The sequence below is a fragment of the Anas platyrhynchos genome, chromosome 27 (assembly GCF_047663525.1).
Source record: "Anas platyrhynchos isolate ZD024472 breed Pekin duck chromosome 27, IASCAAS_PekinDuck_T2T, whole genome shotgun sequence".
Taxonomy (NCBI): domain Eukaryota; kingdom Metazoa; phylum Chordata; class Aves; order Anseriformes; family Anatidae; genus Anas; species Anas platyrhynchos.
Window position 1 is genome coordinate 5,967,001 of NC_092613.1, and position 15,784 is coordinate 5,982,784.

The 15,784-nt window shown below is 55.2% G+C and overlaps 1 protein-coding gene across 11 annotated transcripts in view; it reads right to left on the reverse strand.

The window, feature by feature from the left end:
- FOXP4 (forkhead box P4) overlaps positions 1-15,784 on the reverse strand; it is a 61,489-nt gene that overhangs the window by 32,886 nt on the left and 12,819 nt on the right. For all 11 annotated transcript variants that reach the window (XM_072028301.1, XM_072028306.1, XM_072028307.1 and 8 more), the window contains one exon: positions 7,667-7,862. In XM_072028301.1, the coding sequence (XP_071884402.1) occupies positions 7,667-7,846 (180 nt within the window). In that variant the 5' untranslated portion in view covers positions 7,847-7,862. The remainder of the gene's footprint in view (positions 1-7,666; positions 7,863-15,784) is intronic.

The window sequence follows — 15,784 nt, forward strand, 5'->3', positions numbered from 1 at the left end:
AAGCAGAGATTTTGGCTGCAGAGGGATTGGCTGTGGTCTGGAAATCTCAAAACCAGAGGGAGCCCTAACGGAAAGCCCACGATGGGGGCTGCTGGATTTGAAGGAAAACAAATGAAAAAGCAATTTCCCTGCCTTGGACCTCGCTGCTGAGGCCAGGGTCCTGGCCAGCATCTTGTTTAGCAGCTCCCCGAGGGCTTTGCCACTCCCAGCTTGCAAAGCCCCAAATTTTAATGCCACCCCCCTGAAGTTTGCCAAGCCCCCACGCTCGGCGTGGGCACCCCGGCACCTGCACCAAAGCTCTCCCGTTGCCACCACTTCTTCCCCAGCATCCCACGAGGGCTGCTGGGGATGCTCGGGAACTTCATGACCAATAACTCACCAACTCCTCGCTTTACCCAAATGATGAAATCAATAAAATAAAACCCCCTCAGCTCCCACTGCTGGCGGAGCCGGCGCAGCCCCAGCGCAGGGCGCGCTTCTCCACGGGCACGTTATTTCCCTGTTATTACCCGTAATAGATGTGCATCGGTAATAGGAACACAAAGCCGTGTGACAGTTATGACAGCTCAAGGTCTGATATTTTAATTACTTTTTGAAATGAAAACAGTAATTCCAGTTAAAAGCCAAGGGTGGAGGAAGTCAATCTAAGGCTGCTCAGCACCCGCGCGGCTTCTCCTGGCAGGGAAGAGCCGGGCACCCAGCCGGGATGGGTGCTGGATCACCCACCGACCCCAGCCACGTGTGCACACCGGCTGCCCGAGCTCTGAGGATCTCTCCACGTGTCCGTTTGACGGCGCTTTGTAGGGATTTGCTTTCTCCAAAGTTCCTCTGCAGCTTGCAAGGGCGGCGCAGAGCTGCTGGAAGCGGCTTGTGCGCAACGAAGGGGTGAAGGAAGGCAAGCCCCGGGTGTTGTGGCGAGCCCTGCACGCTGCTGGGGATGGGGACACCGGTGCCACGGTGCCACTGCTTTGCAAACGAGCTGCCTGCTGCTTGTCACCCAGCCAGAGAGCTTTCCTGCTTGCCCTGGGGCACAGCATCACTGCTTTCCTCCAGGGAAAGGCAACTTTGGTTCTGGAGCATGGAGATGTCACCTCTGCTCAGGGACAGCCACGTGCCGAGGGCTGCCACGTCCCTGCTGGCCAACAGGGACGGATGCCACCGTGCTAAAGGGAACAGGATGGGGTGAGGTGGTGAGGCAGGTCCCCCAAAACCTGGGCAAAAATCAGCACGGAGGTGGAGAAAACACAGCCAAGGCCGAGCAGAGGCTCACTACAGTGCAAGCGAAGCACGAGACAGAGCTGCTCCTAGAATCTCTCTTTCTAAACCCAAATAATCCCTGGGACGTAAGAGGGGACAGAAACCCTCCGAGAACTGATATCAGCGATGCCACCCCCGAGCCCTGTTTGCTGGGGGTTTATTAATTTTTTTTTTGCATAGGCAGCAAGCAGCAGCGCTGCTGGCGGGGAGCTGTGGGGCAGCCCCCAGTTTTTAGGAGTCTCCATGGTCCCTGCGAACTCCACGCTGAGTTTTATTTGAGCTGGCAAATGACTGGTGGCAGAAGGTGGCTCGTGCCAGCGCCGGGGAGGGGACAGGAGCCCGGCTGGCACGGGTGCCACCGAGCCCCCAGCAACCAGGGCCACGGGGGGCCCGGCCGCCCGCCCTGCTCCGCATCTCAGGGGGGAATTTAATTCACTCCCCGCTGGCTCCCTCACTTTGTTGTGCTCTGAAGCACGAAATTACAAGATTTACAGGAAAAAATGACATGGCCTTACAATCGCACACGGGGGCCTCCCCGGCTGCCCCCCTTCCCTCCCTCCCTGCCGCCTGGCAGCGATCCCAAGCAAAGCCCAAATCAGGCTCAGCCGCGGACCAAAGGATGCTGCAGACATGGTGTGCATGGGGAGCCCCGAAAATGTCATACCAGGGGAAGATCAAAGGTAAAAGGCGCTCAGGAGCTGATAGTTGGAAGAAATTAGGGCGCCCTCGGTACCTGCAGGCATTAATCTCCCTCCCCCAAGGCAGGAGGAACAGCCCCAGGTGCCCTCCAGGGGGGATAAGCACAGAGGGTGTCGTCCACAATCTGTCCTCCTGGCTCAAAACACAAGAAAGCAGAGGGAAGAAAGTCTTCTCCCCTAAAAGCAGATGTGCTTTCACCTCCTGGGTCTACGAACTGGAGAAAAAATGATTTTTCTTAAATTGTATCCTGCTGCATGGTGTTATTCAAGAGTCATTAGCACGTTACCCGTAATTAGGAACGAATGGGTTGTGTCAAATTCATCATGCTCCTGGATGGCTCCCTTTGATCAGCAAATTATCCCATAAAAAAAGTTTGTAATGTCTCAGACACTTACGTCAAGAGCTGATGCCGTTCGGCTTTGCCGTCCTCGAGAGCAGCAGGGCTCGGGGCTGAGGAAGAGGATGAGGAAGAGGACGGTGACCCTGCCCCATGGAGGGGCAGCTCACACCGAGAGCCCCCAGACCCACTGGATGCCTGGGGCAGGAAGGATTTGAACCTCGAATCTTGGATTTTGCTCGTTTCATTATTCTAGCTTTTTGCCTTCCTCTTTTGAGCATGAAAAATCTCCGTTGCACCATTTTGGACGCGGTTTCGCCAGCGCCTCGATACATTCTGCACTACTGCTCTAATGAGGCAGCACTACAGCACAGGGCCCGTAATAAAACAACCTGTAGCTACCCTGGTTTCCACACGAGCATTTTTAAAGCTGACCACAAACCTGGGAAGTACCCGGACAAGCTGGCAGCATGCTGGAGGAAGCCCCCCCCCAGATTCAGCGCTCCCATCTCTGCCCACTTTTGGTGCTGCCCCATCCGCGAGCTGCTCTGCAGCTGAGCTCCTGAGCACCAGGAAGGCTAAAAGAAGCAGGGGGGGTAAATAAAACACACCTCGGATGTGCCCACAGAGGGGACACCCCCAGCCCCATGATGCACGGAGATGGAGGCTGCACCAGCCGGCACGGAGAGGCTGCTTTTGGCTGCCTCCCCCCGGCAAGGATCGCAAAATTCACCTTTTTCCCCCTGGGGAAACAAAGTTTGCGCCAGGCCCAGGTGATGGAGGAGGCAGGGAGAGAAAAGCACGGCTCACCAGCAGCGGTTGGGATGCCTGAATCCCACTTCAGCCCCTGAGTTATCCCCTTGTCCTTTATCTTCCAGCTTTTACTCCATGAAAGCTGCCAGCGCCGAACCTCTCCAAGGTCATCGCCGCCTGCTCCGACGGAGAAGCAGCAGGTGAAGAGCTTCCAAAGTTTGGCGAGGACGGAGACACCCCTGGGTCTAAAAGCACTCCTCAAAAACCCGAAAGCTCAATGGAAAGATCTCGGCTGGGGTATTTTGTAGCTCCCTTGCCCCAGCAGGTATTTTGTTTCGCAGCGTTGCCGGTGCCGGGACGCTGCAGCTGCCGGAGCCAAAAGCGCAGCCACTGCTCCCTGCCCAGCCCAGGGTGGGACCCGCCACCCAAAAATAGTGGAGGGAGTTTCCACCTGGACGGGATCAAAGCTTCGCACGGGGTTTAAACCTCCAGCGCCTTAAAAACCGCCCTAAAAATTACACCAAGCCCAGGATTTTGCGAGGGAAGGGGGCAGAGCATCAGCAGCCTCGATCTCCTCTTTTCCCTCCGCTCCTTTTGGAAGATAAAAAGAGGTCGGGAAGGGACGAAAAAATTAAAACAGACTTTTTACACTAGCCTCATAAAAAATGACATCGTCGCATTCCAGAATTAGAGCCATTAAAACAACACACACACACGGATATTTTTAGCTGGATATTAGCAGTAAATGATGCCATATTGAAAAGCACTTCCACCCAGCCCAGCCCCGGTCTGGCTTAACCAGAACCAAATGGCTCGAAGAGATCAGAATTAACAAAATGACACAATTCTTCACAGGGAGAGAAAAAAAAAAATAAAGAAGAAAAAAAAAGGCCTTTTTGCAACCAGCTCCGTGCCTCTCTCCCGGCCCCAGCTGTTCTCCCTTTCGCGGCACACACTAATACTTCTGGACTTTATTCCTCCACTCTTGACTCTTCGATCCTCCCAGGCGAGGGGTTAAACCCATTTCCACTAATGAAGAACACAAGGAACAAGCTCCCGACAATCCCACCCCTCCCTCCGCCCCACAAAAAAGCAGGAAAAAAAGGAAAAAAAAAACAACACCAAACCCTCCTGCATTCGTAGTCAGTAAAATATGAAATACGAATCGAGGAACCTAATAGAGAGATGAGTTTCACTTAAGTGCTCCAGCCTCGTTTTTATCTTAAATACCCTAATAATAGCGGATTACACAATATATTTGAGATGTGATCACATGTTTTATGGAACGGTATCTTTCCCATCGCGGCAAAGTGCCTCTCCTCCCCCCATCCACACCCTTCTCCAACTGCAGAAAAAGTCCGATTCGCTTCTTTGAAAAGCCTCAGTTTTGTTTAATAACTTACCACCGATTTTACATGCGTCTGCAATAAACTGTAAATATATATATATATTTTTTTTCTTACTTTCTGCCTAATAAAAAAACCCCAGAGCAATGCTGGACTCGCTGGGTTTTCCAGATGGCTCCCTTTCTGTAGGGCTGCAAGTTGGGAAGCGCTACCGTGCAGGCCTGCACAGTCGGATTTTAGGGTGGAATTTGAAAAAAAACAAACAAAAACCACACCAACACACCCCAGCGCCGAGGAAACCCGAGCCAGGCGCGCTTTGCTCAGCACCCTGCGGCACCGTGCAAGGTGCCCCGAGTTTGTGTGGCCTCTGCTTTCCTTGGGGACACCGGGGAGGCTCTGAATGGCCCTATTTAAAAGCGGGGGGGGGCAAACCCTACGTGTTTTTTTTTTGCGGCCCTACTTTGGGCAGCAAACGCAAATAAATCCAGGCAGTGATGGCTGAGCGAGGTGCAACGAGTGCGTGGGGGACCCAGATTTCCGCAGCCATTTGGGGACTCCCCCACACCCCAAAAACCCCAACCCATCGGGATTTGCCTCAGCGTGGCCCCAAACATCACCCATCAACGGGGGGGTCCCCAAACCCCTGTCATCCCCCCCAAAACCCCCATCTTGAAGCCGGGCCGGGTCGGTGCCGTGCCCCCCGCTTCCTGCCTGGCGAGGATTAACGGGGAGGGGGCCGGGGTCGGCCCCCACCTCCCAAAAACTCATTCATGCGCCCAGGCGGCGGGCCCTTTGGAGGCCGGGTGCGGGATGGCGGCTCGCTGGAGGTCTCCTGCCCGTTCCCACAGCAACGGTGCTGGGAGATGCCGGGGGGCCGGGCAGCCCTCCCATGCCCCCGGCCGACCTCTCCCCTCCGCCAGCCCCGGCACAATGCGAGCCCTGCGGCCTATTCAAGCTTTTCAGCCCCGGGGGCCCCCTCCATTGAAATCCAGGGATTTAACCCCAAACGCCGAGGCCCTCGAGGCCCGGCCGCTGCTGGAGGAGCTGGGGAGTAAAAGGGAAGGGGGCTGGAATGGCTGCTGGGGGGGGGGGGGACAGATGGACGGCAGAGGGCTGGGATGTGGGGACGGACACACGTGGCAGCCCCAAGTGGGTTGTGAGCACCCCACAGCTTGAAAATCCCTCCCCAAAAAGTCCCTCTCCTGCCCACGTGAATCCAAGCGGCCTCCACAGGGACGCATTTCAATCCCAAACTTCTCCCCCCTGCCCCGGTTTGGGACACGGTGGCACCCGTGGGAGCTGGGTGCCCACAGACCTCGGGCACCAAAGATCCAAGCCACCCCTCCTTGCACCAGAAGGTACAAAAAAAACCCAAAACCTAAGGGCAGAGCACGAGGCCCCCCTTGGGGACCACCCCATCCAACCAAACCCTTGAGCTTTAAGCCACCGGTGGCTCCTCGAGCTCAGGTGGGGGCACTCGGGTGGGTTTCTGCCCCCCACCCCGCAGCGTTCACACACAATTAATTAAGAAAAAGCAGCACGAGGCGACATTTCGGGAGCCGGGCCGGGGGGAGATGTCAGACAGGAGCACCCAAGGGTGCAGGAGCGCTGGGGGGCGAATGCTGGATGCTCCCGTGGATGGTGTAAGGCCTCCATGAGGCACCTAATTGTGCAAAACTCCCTGTACGGGGCCATTTATCCCTGACCCCAGCTGCCGCTCAGCCCCGCGCCCTGGAGCATGAAGATTGATGGTCCTCGGGATGTCCCTGGCCCCCCCCCCCCCGGCCCCGAGGTGCTGTCATTGCGGATGTCATTCGGGTTTGGAAGTTCACCAAAGCTTCTCCCTTCATAACAACACGTGCCAGAGACCTTCCCAGGGTCATTACAGAGGGAACCCCGAGGGAGAGACACCAAACGAAGCCCAGGTGCTGGGCAGGGCAGGATTTGGGGGCTGAGCTGGGAGAAAACCCACAAGGATTTGGGGACACAGCACCAGGGGACAGCCATGGGGACGAGCCAAAAGCACCAGCACCCCACAAAAAAACCTTTTTTCCCCCTTTCCTACAGAACAGGCAACCACTTTGCCAGCGTGCCACCCGCTCACACCGCCTTGGCCATATAGGAACAAGCGTCCCCAATTCCTCCTGGCTCCAGCAAAGGGAAATTCGGGGCCGTCCCCCGCGCGGGGAGGGAGGGGAGCGCGGCGGCGCGTTCGGCAGGGGTGACTTGCAGCAGCATTACACGCATGATTACCCTTCAGATCAGGGGAACAGGGGCTTAACTGCGTGAGAAACGGCTGTTATTCAGGTAATGGATTTACAGCACTCACTACTAAAGTATCAGACACAGCAATTTTTTACAGCTTTCACGCTGGAATTTATGGCTCAGGGAGGCGATCTCCATACGAGGCAGGGATCATTGCCTTATTTAGTATCCGAGGAGGAAAATTTATGTTTTCGCCCAAGTTTGTTTTGAAAGGTAACCTGCAGGCACGCACACGCAGCCCCCTTCCCCGCGGGCACGCAGGCAGAGCACCGGGTGCCCCGGGGGGGGACACGCACCGAGAGGGCTCCTGCGAGGTGCACACGTGTGCGTGCAAGGACAGAGCTCATGCACACGGCTGCCACACGTGTTTTTAGGCTGTCACACATGTTTTAGGCTGTTCCGTGTATTTTAAACCACACGCACAAGGTTAATTCTTCATCCTAACGCACCGTGAGCCCCAAAACTTGGGGAGCGCCTCTGCTCGCCCACCTGGATGCCCGAATGCTGCTCAGATCAAAACCTGTCCTTATTTTTTTATCATCAACGGGTCTTTATCTTGTCCCCAGAGCCCTCCTGCATCACACCAAGGGGGTCGGAGCATGCTGACCCCACCAGCACAGGCAGGACCTGCTCGCCCCACCCCAAAACACAGCCACCTGCAGCAGGGATGGCCAGGGGCCACCTCCAGCACCTGCAGCCCTCAATAAGGATGGGTGCAAAGAGACCGGGGCTGGTGCAACCAGCCCTGGGGACACGGGGAGGGTAGAAACTAGAATTGCCCCAACCCTAAATACTCAGAACCCCCCCCAAAAGCTTGTCTAGAGAGGTTGTGGAGGTTCCTCCTTGGAGATCTCCAAAAGCTGCTTGGACGCGGTGCTGGGCACCCTGCTCGGGGGTGGCCCTGGTGGCACACGGGGTGGCCCGGGTGGACCCAGAGGTCCCTGAACCTTTCCCATATTTTGGGATGAGCTCATGGAGGCACCACAGCGCGCCGGGGCGTCCGTCCTACCTGCTGCTGCTGGAAGTGCAGGAGCTCCACCGGGCTCATCTCTCCGTTGGCTTCCCCGCTGGCGGCTCCTTCTCTCCCCCCACCGCCCCCGCCGCCATCGGGCTGGTTGGTGAGGCTGCTGACCCCGTTCTGGCCGGAGGGAGTGGAGCGTATCGTCTCCGAGGCGGATTCAACCATCATGACTTGCTAGCAGGACCTGAGGAGCGAGGAGGGAGAAAAGTAGAGGCTGAGAAGAGAAATCGAGCCACCCCCCGCTGCTGGCACCCCAACTTCTGCCCCTGTGCCCATTCCGTGGTCAGGCTACACCCAGTTTTAGCTGAGGTCTCTGCACTCCAAAAAAAAAAATTTTTTTAAAAAGGGGGGAAAAAAAAAAGAAAAAAAGTTCTCAGAAAATCAAATGTGGGGCAGGCGGGTGCGGGCAGTGGCACGAGCTGTCCCCAAGGCGCTGCCAGCCAGGGTGCCCCATCTCCTGGGGAACCGCTGTGCTTTTTGGCTCTCCCCCTGCCTGACGGAAACCCTGCAAGCTGCGAATATTTCACAGAACCATGAATTCCAAAATGTTTTGCTCGGCGAAGGCAGAAGTGGCAAAGTTGCAGAGTTTCGATGCGGCCGAAAACCGAGCACGTGGAGCCTGCGCTGCGCCATTCGCCCTGAAAACCTCGACAATCTCCACCGAGCCCCTGTGGAGCATCTCAGCTCCGGCACCCAGCACCCTCCTTCCCTGCTCCAGCCCCTGGCAGCAGCGTTTGTGTCTCTTGAGCTTCGTTTCCCCCAAATACAGGCTCTAGGAAGGCACACCACTTTTCTGCATCCAGGGCTTTTATCCCTGAGCACCGTCCCGTGACGCAGGGCAGAGGATCAGGGTCCTGCGTCCCACTCCAGCCATCTCAGGGACCATCCAGGGCTCGGTTTCCCCAGCACGAGCACCCGAAGCACCGCACGGAGCCGGGGGGGCACCAGCAGGAGCCGGAGAGGCCGCGGGCTGGGGAATTTGGTGGTGCTGGGGCGTCACGGCCGGCTGCACGAGCACCAAGTGCTCGCCGCCGAGCGTCCCGCGGAGCCGCTTTGTAAGGCAGCGCAGCCTGGCTAGGGGAGGGACTCGCGAGGAGTTGCAGGGAGTGGTTTCGGAGAGACCTCAGTTGGGTTTAATTAGTGGAACCTCGTTAGCTGTAAAGCTCAGGGTCCCCCCGTGCAAAGGGCAGGACATTTGCAGGATCCCCTCCCGTGAAAGCCCCGCGCATCCTCGTGTCCCCCCCCCGGGCTCTGCGCAGGAGCAGCGTGGGGACGCTGCGGGACTCGGGGATGGGATCCACCTGCAGGAGTGCCGGGTCCAGGGGGAAGGAAAACCCTTGGGATTTGGGAACAGGGAGCACCCCCAGACTCAACCCACAGAGCTGCAATCCCCTGGCTCCCAGGGGCCACATCCAGCCCCGAGCAGCTGGGAGCAGGCAGGAGGCAGGGTGCTGGGTCTCTCCCTCCCTCCCGACACACGTTTTGCCCTGCAGAAGGGCAGAGGACGCAGTTTTACCCCCACTTTTCTCTCTTCTTTCCCCACATCAGAACCAAAACGGCGTCGACCACCACCGCTCGGAGCCAGCCCGCGACTTCGAAACAGGAGGGGAACAAATAAAGCAAGAGGGACGGGGAGAAGGAACACCATTCCTCCCTTTTTTTCTTCTCTTTTTTCCCCCCTTCTTCCCCCACCCCGCCCCAAAAGACAGAACGACAAACCGCGAACAACATAATTGCTGAAATGTGGCGTGTAATAATAGCTATTCAGGAGCTGATCATTCATATTAAACAGGGTGAAGCAAGCTTCTCATTTGCATGTTTGAGATTATATGCATTTCAAAAGTCATTTCCGCAGGGTATATGACTGACATTAATTCCCATGCGGAGCTGCTGGCTCCCTCTCCGCAGCCCGCGCGCCGCAAGCACGCGCGTGTGCACGTTGCACGGGGACGCACCGGCAGCCCCGGGAGAGCTCAAGGTTAAGGGGATTACGGCGTTCCAGCTGCCTCCGAAGGGCAGGGCGAAGGAAAGGATGCTCGCCTGCAGGTGTCGAGTGAGGAGAGAAAAAGCTGCAGGAGACGGAGCCCCCGTTTGCTCCGATTTTGCCCCAAATTCCTCCCTCCGAGCACCACGGGGCTTTCAGCCCGGTTAGCAAAGGTGCCCAGAAGGGAAGGGAGCCCTTGAAGGCAAGAAAACACCTTTTGCCCTTGAAAAACATGTTTGCTCGCTGGCCCCTCAACGCCCCACAAGAGCCTTTAGAAAAAATAAATTTGGTTTTGTTACTTTTCTCGTTTTCCTTCAGAAAAGCCCCAGCTCCAAAGGCGCGCAGCCCCGCAGGGAAAAGCAAAGCGGTGACCGGGCCCCGTCCCGGAGTCACAAGGTATCACCACGGCCAAAAAACTCAGCAGGATTAAAAAAAAAAATAAAAAAAGAAGGATTTGACTTTTATATGGAGAACAAGAATATCCAGAGTTACAACAGGAAGTATTAAAAAAGGCCAAAAAAAAAAAAAAAAAAAGAGGAAGAAAAAAGTTTTGGAAAGGATATAAACTTTCCTGGCTTCGGGGCATAAATTGAAGCCTAACTATTGGGAATTAGGAGGAAATCTCTTCCCATCGAGGAGCTGGAGCCGGGGGCTTGCTTCGCCTTCCCCCAGCAGGGCCGGGATGCTGCAGCAGATGCGGCAGAGCCGGGCGAATCCCGCAGCCAGCGCCGGTCCCTTTCCAAGCCTAGTAAAGTCGCCTTCCCGCTCGCAAACCCGACCGGGACGGGGTTGTGTTTGGGTTCCCAGCGCCGCGAGGGAAGTCATAAAAGCAAGCAATAATAATAACCATGAAAATATTTCCATTCACATAAAACTTTTACAAAACCTTAAAGGAAAAAAAAAAAAAAATATATATATATATATATAAAATGTGATGAAGCCAAGGGCTGCGGCGCTGCTGTGATTTAGGATGGAGCAGGCGCTGGGCTCCGTAAGTGCCCCGGCACATGTGCGGCCCCGCGCGCGGACGGAGGTCTGTGCAGCATCACAGCGCCGGCTTTTCATCTATTTTCGTTCGCCCCAGACAGGCAATATTTTAGGGATTCTCCTTCACGCCGGGATCCGGAGGGTCTAATCGGGATCAGACCTTCCCCCCAGGCACCAAGGCATGGCCCCTGGCCAGACCGTCCCCGCCGCCGGCAGATCCGACAGCCAGATAAAGTACAAAATGATGGTTTTACTTAAAAGGGGAGGGGAGGGGACCCCTCTAATGGCAATGAGCAACAGAAGCTGCGCAAATGGATCGCTAATTACCATCGCAGCCTCAAAACCATTTCACTGAACGAGCGCTCTTCCTTTTTTTTTTTTTATCCCCCCCCTTTTACTTAAGTGCGCACCTTTCGCAGGACAAAGAAAGGGAAGTGGAATTGCAAATAAAGAATCCCCCAGCCTTTAGCAGGACCATATGGCGATGAGAGTGTATTAATTACGGTCGCTTTTAATTAACGATTGCTTCATCTGAGCAGTAACATTTCCTTGACATCCCCTGACTTGTCGCTAACCTGCGAAGCGCCCGCGCCACGCCAAGTCATCAATTCAGTTTTATTGACCCCCCCCAAAAAAAACCAGGCACAATACCAGGGCTTTCCAATTAACACCTCCACACTCTCTAATTAGCACAATTAACAGCCTGATAGATGCCCACAGCTTCCCCGGGAGGGCAGGCACAGATCAGGGGGTTTGCTGCCGGACAGGGTGCGCATGTGGCCATCCCGTGGGGGCCTGCGCACCACAACACAAAGCATTTGGGACCCTTGGTGGCCAGGGGAGGATGAATTTGGGGCAAAGACTCATGCAGGAGGATGTGGGAGCCACGCTCAGGGCTCACGGGTCTTTATAAGAGATGAGGCATCTGCTCCGGAGGACTTTTGGGACACCCCAACCCACCCACCGCGGTGAGGCTGCTTCTCCTCCACCCAACTCGGCGCAACGGATGCAAACACAAACAGCGCTGCTCGGCCCCCGGGACACACACAAAATAAAGCACATCCCAGGCTGCGAGCTCCTAAGAAGCCCAAACACCTATTTTAGCTGCCTCCCCTATTTTATATACCCTTATTACAGCGGTCCTCGGGGGCTCCGTAACTTTGCGCCGCCCTTCGCGAGCTGCGCTCGCGCTGCTGCCACCCCAAACCAGAGCAGGGTGGGGAAACGAAGGACACAGCCCCCAATAGCATCCAAATGCCCAAATCGAAGCAGGGCAAGAGCAGAGGCAGGCGAGGAATTATTCCCAGGGGGGCCGAGGGAAGTTACGGCACGGTTTTGTGGGATCGCATCGTGCCAGCACAGAACAAGCCGATGACACCAGCCATTTGCAAGCAAACCCCAATCGCGCTTCTCCGGAGGCTTTTTCCACCCCTCTCTCCACCCCCCAGCCCCAAACCGATCTCCCCAACCCTTTTATCCAGCTCCATCCTCGCCAGGCTGCGGAGACGAGGACGGGGGCACCCCGCGGCACCGCAGCTCGCCGCCAACCTCTCCGGCGGGCACCAGCAGCATCGGCACGAGCCGAGCAAATCCCCCAAAGGCTGGGCAGCAGCGGGGACAGATCCAAGACTGCCACGAATCTGGCTAAACCAGGACCTTCAGGGATCCCACGCCGTGGTGGGATGCTCCCTGTGCTGCTGGGAGCAGGCGCGCGCGTGCACGAGGCTGGGGCGCAGGCAGTGGATTTGCTCCGAGCCATGGGAAGTTGAGCAACTTGCCTGGCTGGATCCGGCACCGAGCGAGGCTCGGGGAAGTGGCTGGCTAATCTTAAAAGGCTTTGGCTCGGTGAGGAGAAGCAGCAGCCGGGATTGCTCGGAGAATGGCTTTTTACCCTTTAATTAACACATAAACACATGGAAATGTGGAAAGGGGATTAAAATACAAGTCTAGGGGAGCTAAAATGAATCTAAAGCATTACTGTAAATTAGAAGAGATTTAAGGAACCAAGGATTGGCTAAGCCCAGGCACCGCTTTAATGGGATCACACCTCTGGGCACTTTCATCTCCCACTTTCATCTTGCTCCCAGCAACTTCCCTGGGCAGGACCGCGAGCTCTGGGTGCTGCTCCCCATCCGCAGCTCTCCCCGGGGCCACCCCAAAGCCTCCCTCACCCCAGCTGGGTTCACGAGCACCCCGGGGCCATCAGGCAGCGGCGAGCATTTGCCGCTACTCGGAAATTGAACAAGAACAACCCCGGAGAGGTTTGCCTCCTCCCCGAAAAACTGGCTCGCCCTACTCACTGTACATCCGCAAAGCTGAGCGTCACCACCAAGAAAAGTCCTTAGGAGAGCGCTGGGCATGGTGCAGCTCCTGCTCAGCTCCAAAATAACTCCTTTCGAGCAAGCTTCGCTCTCCAGACCTCGCTCCAGCAGCGTTGAGGATGCTCCAACAGCACCGAGGACGCTCCAGGAGCACCGAGGACACTCCACGAGCATCAAGGATGTCCCAACTGCTGCAAACCCCATGGGCGATTCTCCGCGGGACCCCAGCCCGCTCCCACCCGTGGCAGCACCCAGGGTGGGCAGCGGCCCCGGCTGCTCCCTGCCGAGCTCCGGGACGGCCGAAACCCCTCCGGTGGGGCCGGGCACGCGCCGGGGCCGCGGCTCCATCCTGCGCTTCCCTCCGCTGCGCTCTTGAAAAGATTAAAAAAAAAAAAAAAAGAGAAAAAAAAAGAGAGAGCCCCACTCCATCTCATTAAGAAAGTAAACACAAGAGCCGTCTAAGTGTCTAATTAAGCTTCTAATTAGTCCCTGCTTGTTACTAATGCAAATTAGATTACGCCGCTTAACTACAGCATGTCCACAACACCCTTGTTAATTGCGGCCTTTTGAAATTAAATTACTCCCTAATTAGCATATCAAAGCCATTGATTCGGAGCCAGGAAAGATGAGGGCAGGAGGAAGCCGAACGCCAAGTTTTGTTAATCAGGGACGTCTAATTAAATAGTGACGTGGCGCACGGGGGCTCCGGTCGCGTTGCTCGAGAGCCGCATGTGGGGGTCCCGGGGGAGCCCGAGCTGGGCAGCACCCGGGGAGCTTCCAGCACCCACCCATGGGTGCCCACCACCTGCACCCAGCATCCCGGCGGGTCCAGCAGCCGCGTCCCTGCAGGTGGAAGCTGTTGGAGAGAGCTGGGGGTCAGGGGGATGGAGGAGCCCAAAAGCAGCAGCGTTGGGGCAGAGCATGAGCAATCGGAGAGCCCCCGGTGTGCCCGTGCTGAAATAGGGCCCGGAACGGTGCCGGGATAAAGCAGACCCCAGAAATAGCCACTTGATTCCCTTCTGCTCGATGTAAAGGAAAAATACGCGGCGGGGCATCCTCTGAAACCCTCGGCATCCCCAGGGAGCAGAACTGGCACCAAAGCCGGGACAGCTCTGGAAGCAGGCAACGGCATCTCCCACCTGCAGGGCCCACAACAAATCACGTCAAGGAAAAAAAAAACACCCAAAGTCCCCCTACAGTCGTGGAGAGGGGGATGTGACCGCCCCCAGAAACATTCCACAAGGGGCACCGAGCGCCTGGTGTGGGTTTGGTCCTTGGAGGAAACCAAGCGTGTCCGCGACCCCATCAACCAGAAGCGGGGATGCACTCCTTGAGTTACCCAAATCCCTAAAAACCCCAACCCCAAATTCAAGAGGGGACATAAAGGGGGCCCTAGGGGAGAGCCCGTACCTAAAGGCAGCCAGGTAGATTCGCTCCACGGAGAGTTACGCTCAAGCTAATGCCTCATTTTTTTTTTTTTCCTAAGTTATTGAAATAACTTCCTGAATGACCCAGTTCTTTCGATCGTATAACTTTTCCTCTCCTTTTTTTTTTTTTTTTTTTTTTTTGTTTAAAGAGGTGGGAAGGAAAAAAAAAATAAAGGGACGAAGATTGGAAAAGTTTAATAGAGGGAGAAAAAGTCTATTAAAAAAAACGCAGGCAGCCCGTCTCGGGGGAAGAGTTGAAATATTAAAGAAAGGAAAATCGCTTCTCCGGCTGCAGAGACAGAGGAGGAGAATAGAGCGGGCTTAAGAGAAGGAGCCGCGCACTTTTAATTGAAAAGAGGGAGATTCAAATGAAATATCCAATATCCCCAGTTAAAGAAAGGAAGAAAGACGGACCCCGGCCGCTTTGCTACGCCGAGAAATTGCTAAAGCCCCAACTTTCTTTCTCTCCCCCTGCCTCGTAAGTTATAGGAGAGAGGGATGAGAGAAAGAGAGAAAAAAAGGGGCTTTCATAGACGAGGAACTCAAGGGAATGGGGGAGGAGGGTGGGAAGAGAGACCAAGTTTTATTCATTTATTTTATTTTATGAGATGAGTTAAAAATAATAAGAAAAGGCCGAGTTTTATAATGTCACAGTGTTTGGAAGCAGCAGCAGAAGGGAGAAGAGAGGGGGGAAAGCAACTAAGAACAGAAGGGCCAGCTCCAACCACCCGCCGCACGAGCCTCTCTCCCAACGAGATTCAATTAATTGATAACAAGAGGCATCAAATTAATTTTTCAAGGATGTTAGATTTTGATGAAGGAAAAAATCTCTCTGATTTTAATCGGGGCGGCGTTTAAAAGGCATAAATGAATATCCCTTTCTAATCATCTGAGGCGCCGAGGAAGCACCAAGCGGTTAACGTGAAAATTCAAATCGTTTAATTGGGGGGGGGGGCCGGGGGGGCCGGATGGGGGAAGGGTAACTGGGTTTTTCTTTTAAAGAGCTTTATGAAGAAATTATTTTTAAAATGATTTCTTTCAAGCATCCTTGCTCCCCCCCACCCCGAAACACGCACACTCGTACAAACATATCTCAGAGGTTTCTTCCTTTGAATAGAGACCATTCCCATCACAATCTAATTAACAAAAATGGTAATGAATAGGGTGGGGAAAAAAAAAAATCACAGGGAAGAAAAAATGCTCCAAACTCCTAGGAAAAAAAAAAAAAAGAAAAACACAGGAGGAGAACCCGGCTGATTTCCCAACACGCACAGCTCGCTGTCAGAACCGCTCCGCGCCTCCACACGGGACGAAGCCTTTAAGATTTGCAGCCCAAGCGCGCTCCTTCCTCAAAATCCTATTAAAATAATTAAAAGCACCTCCCCTC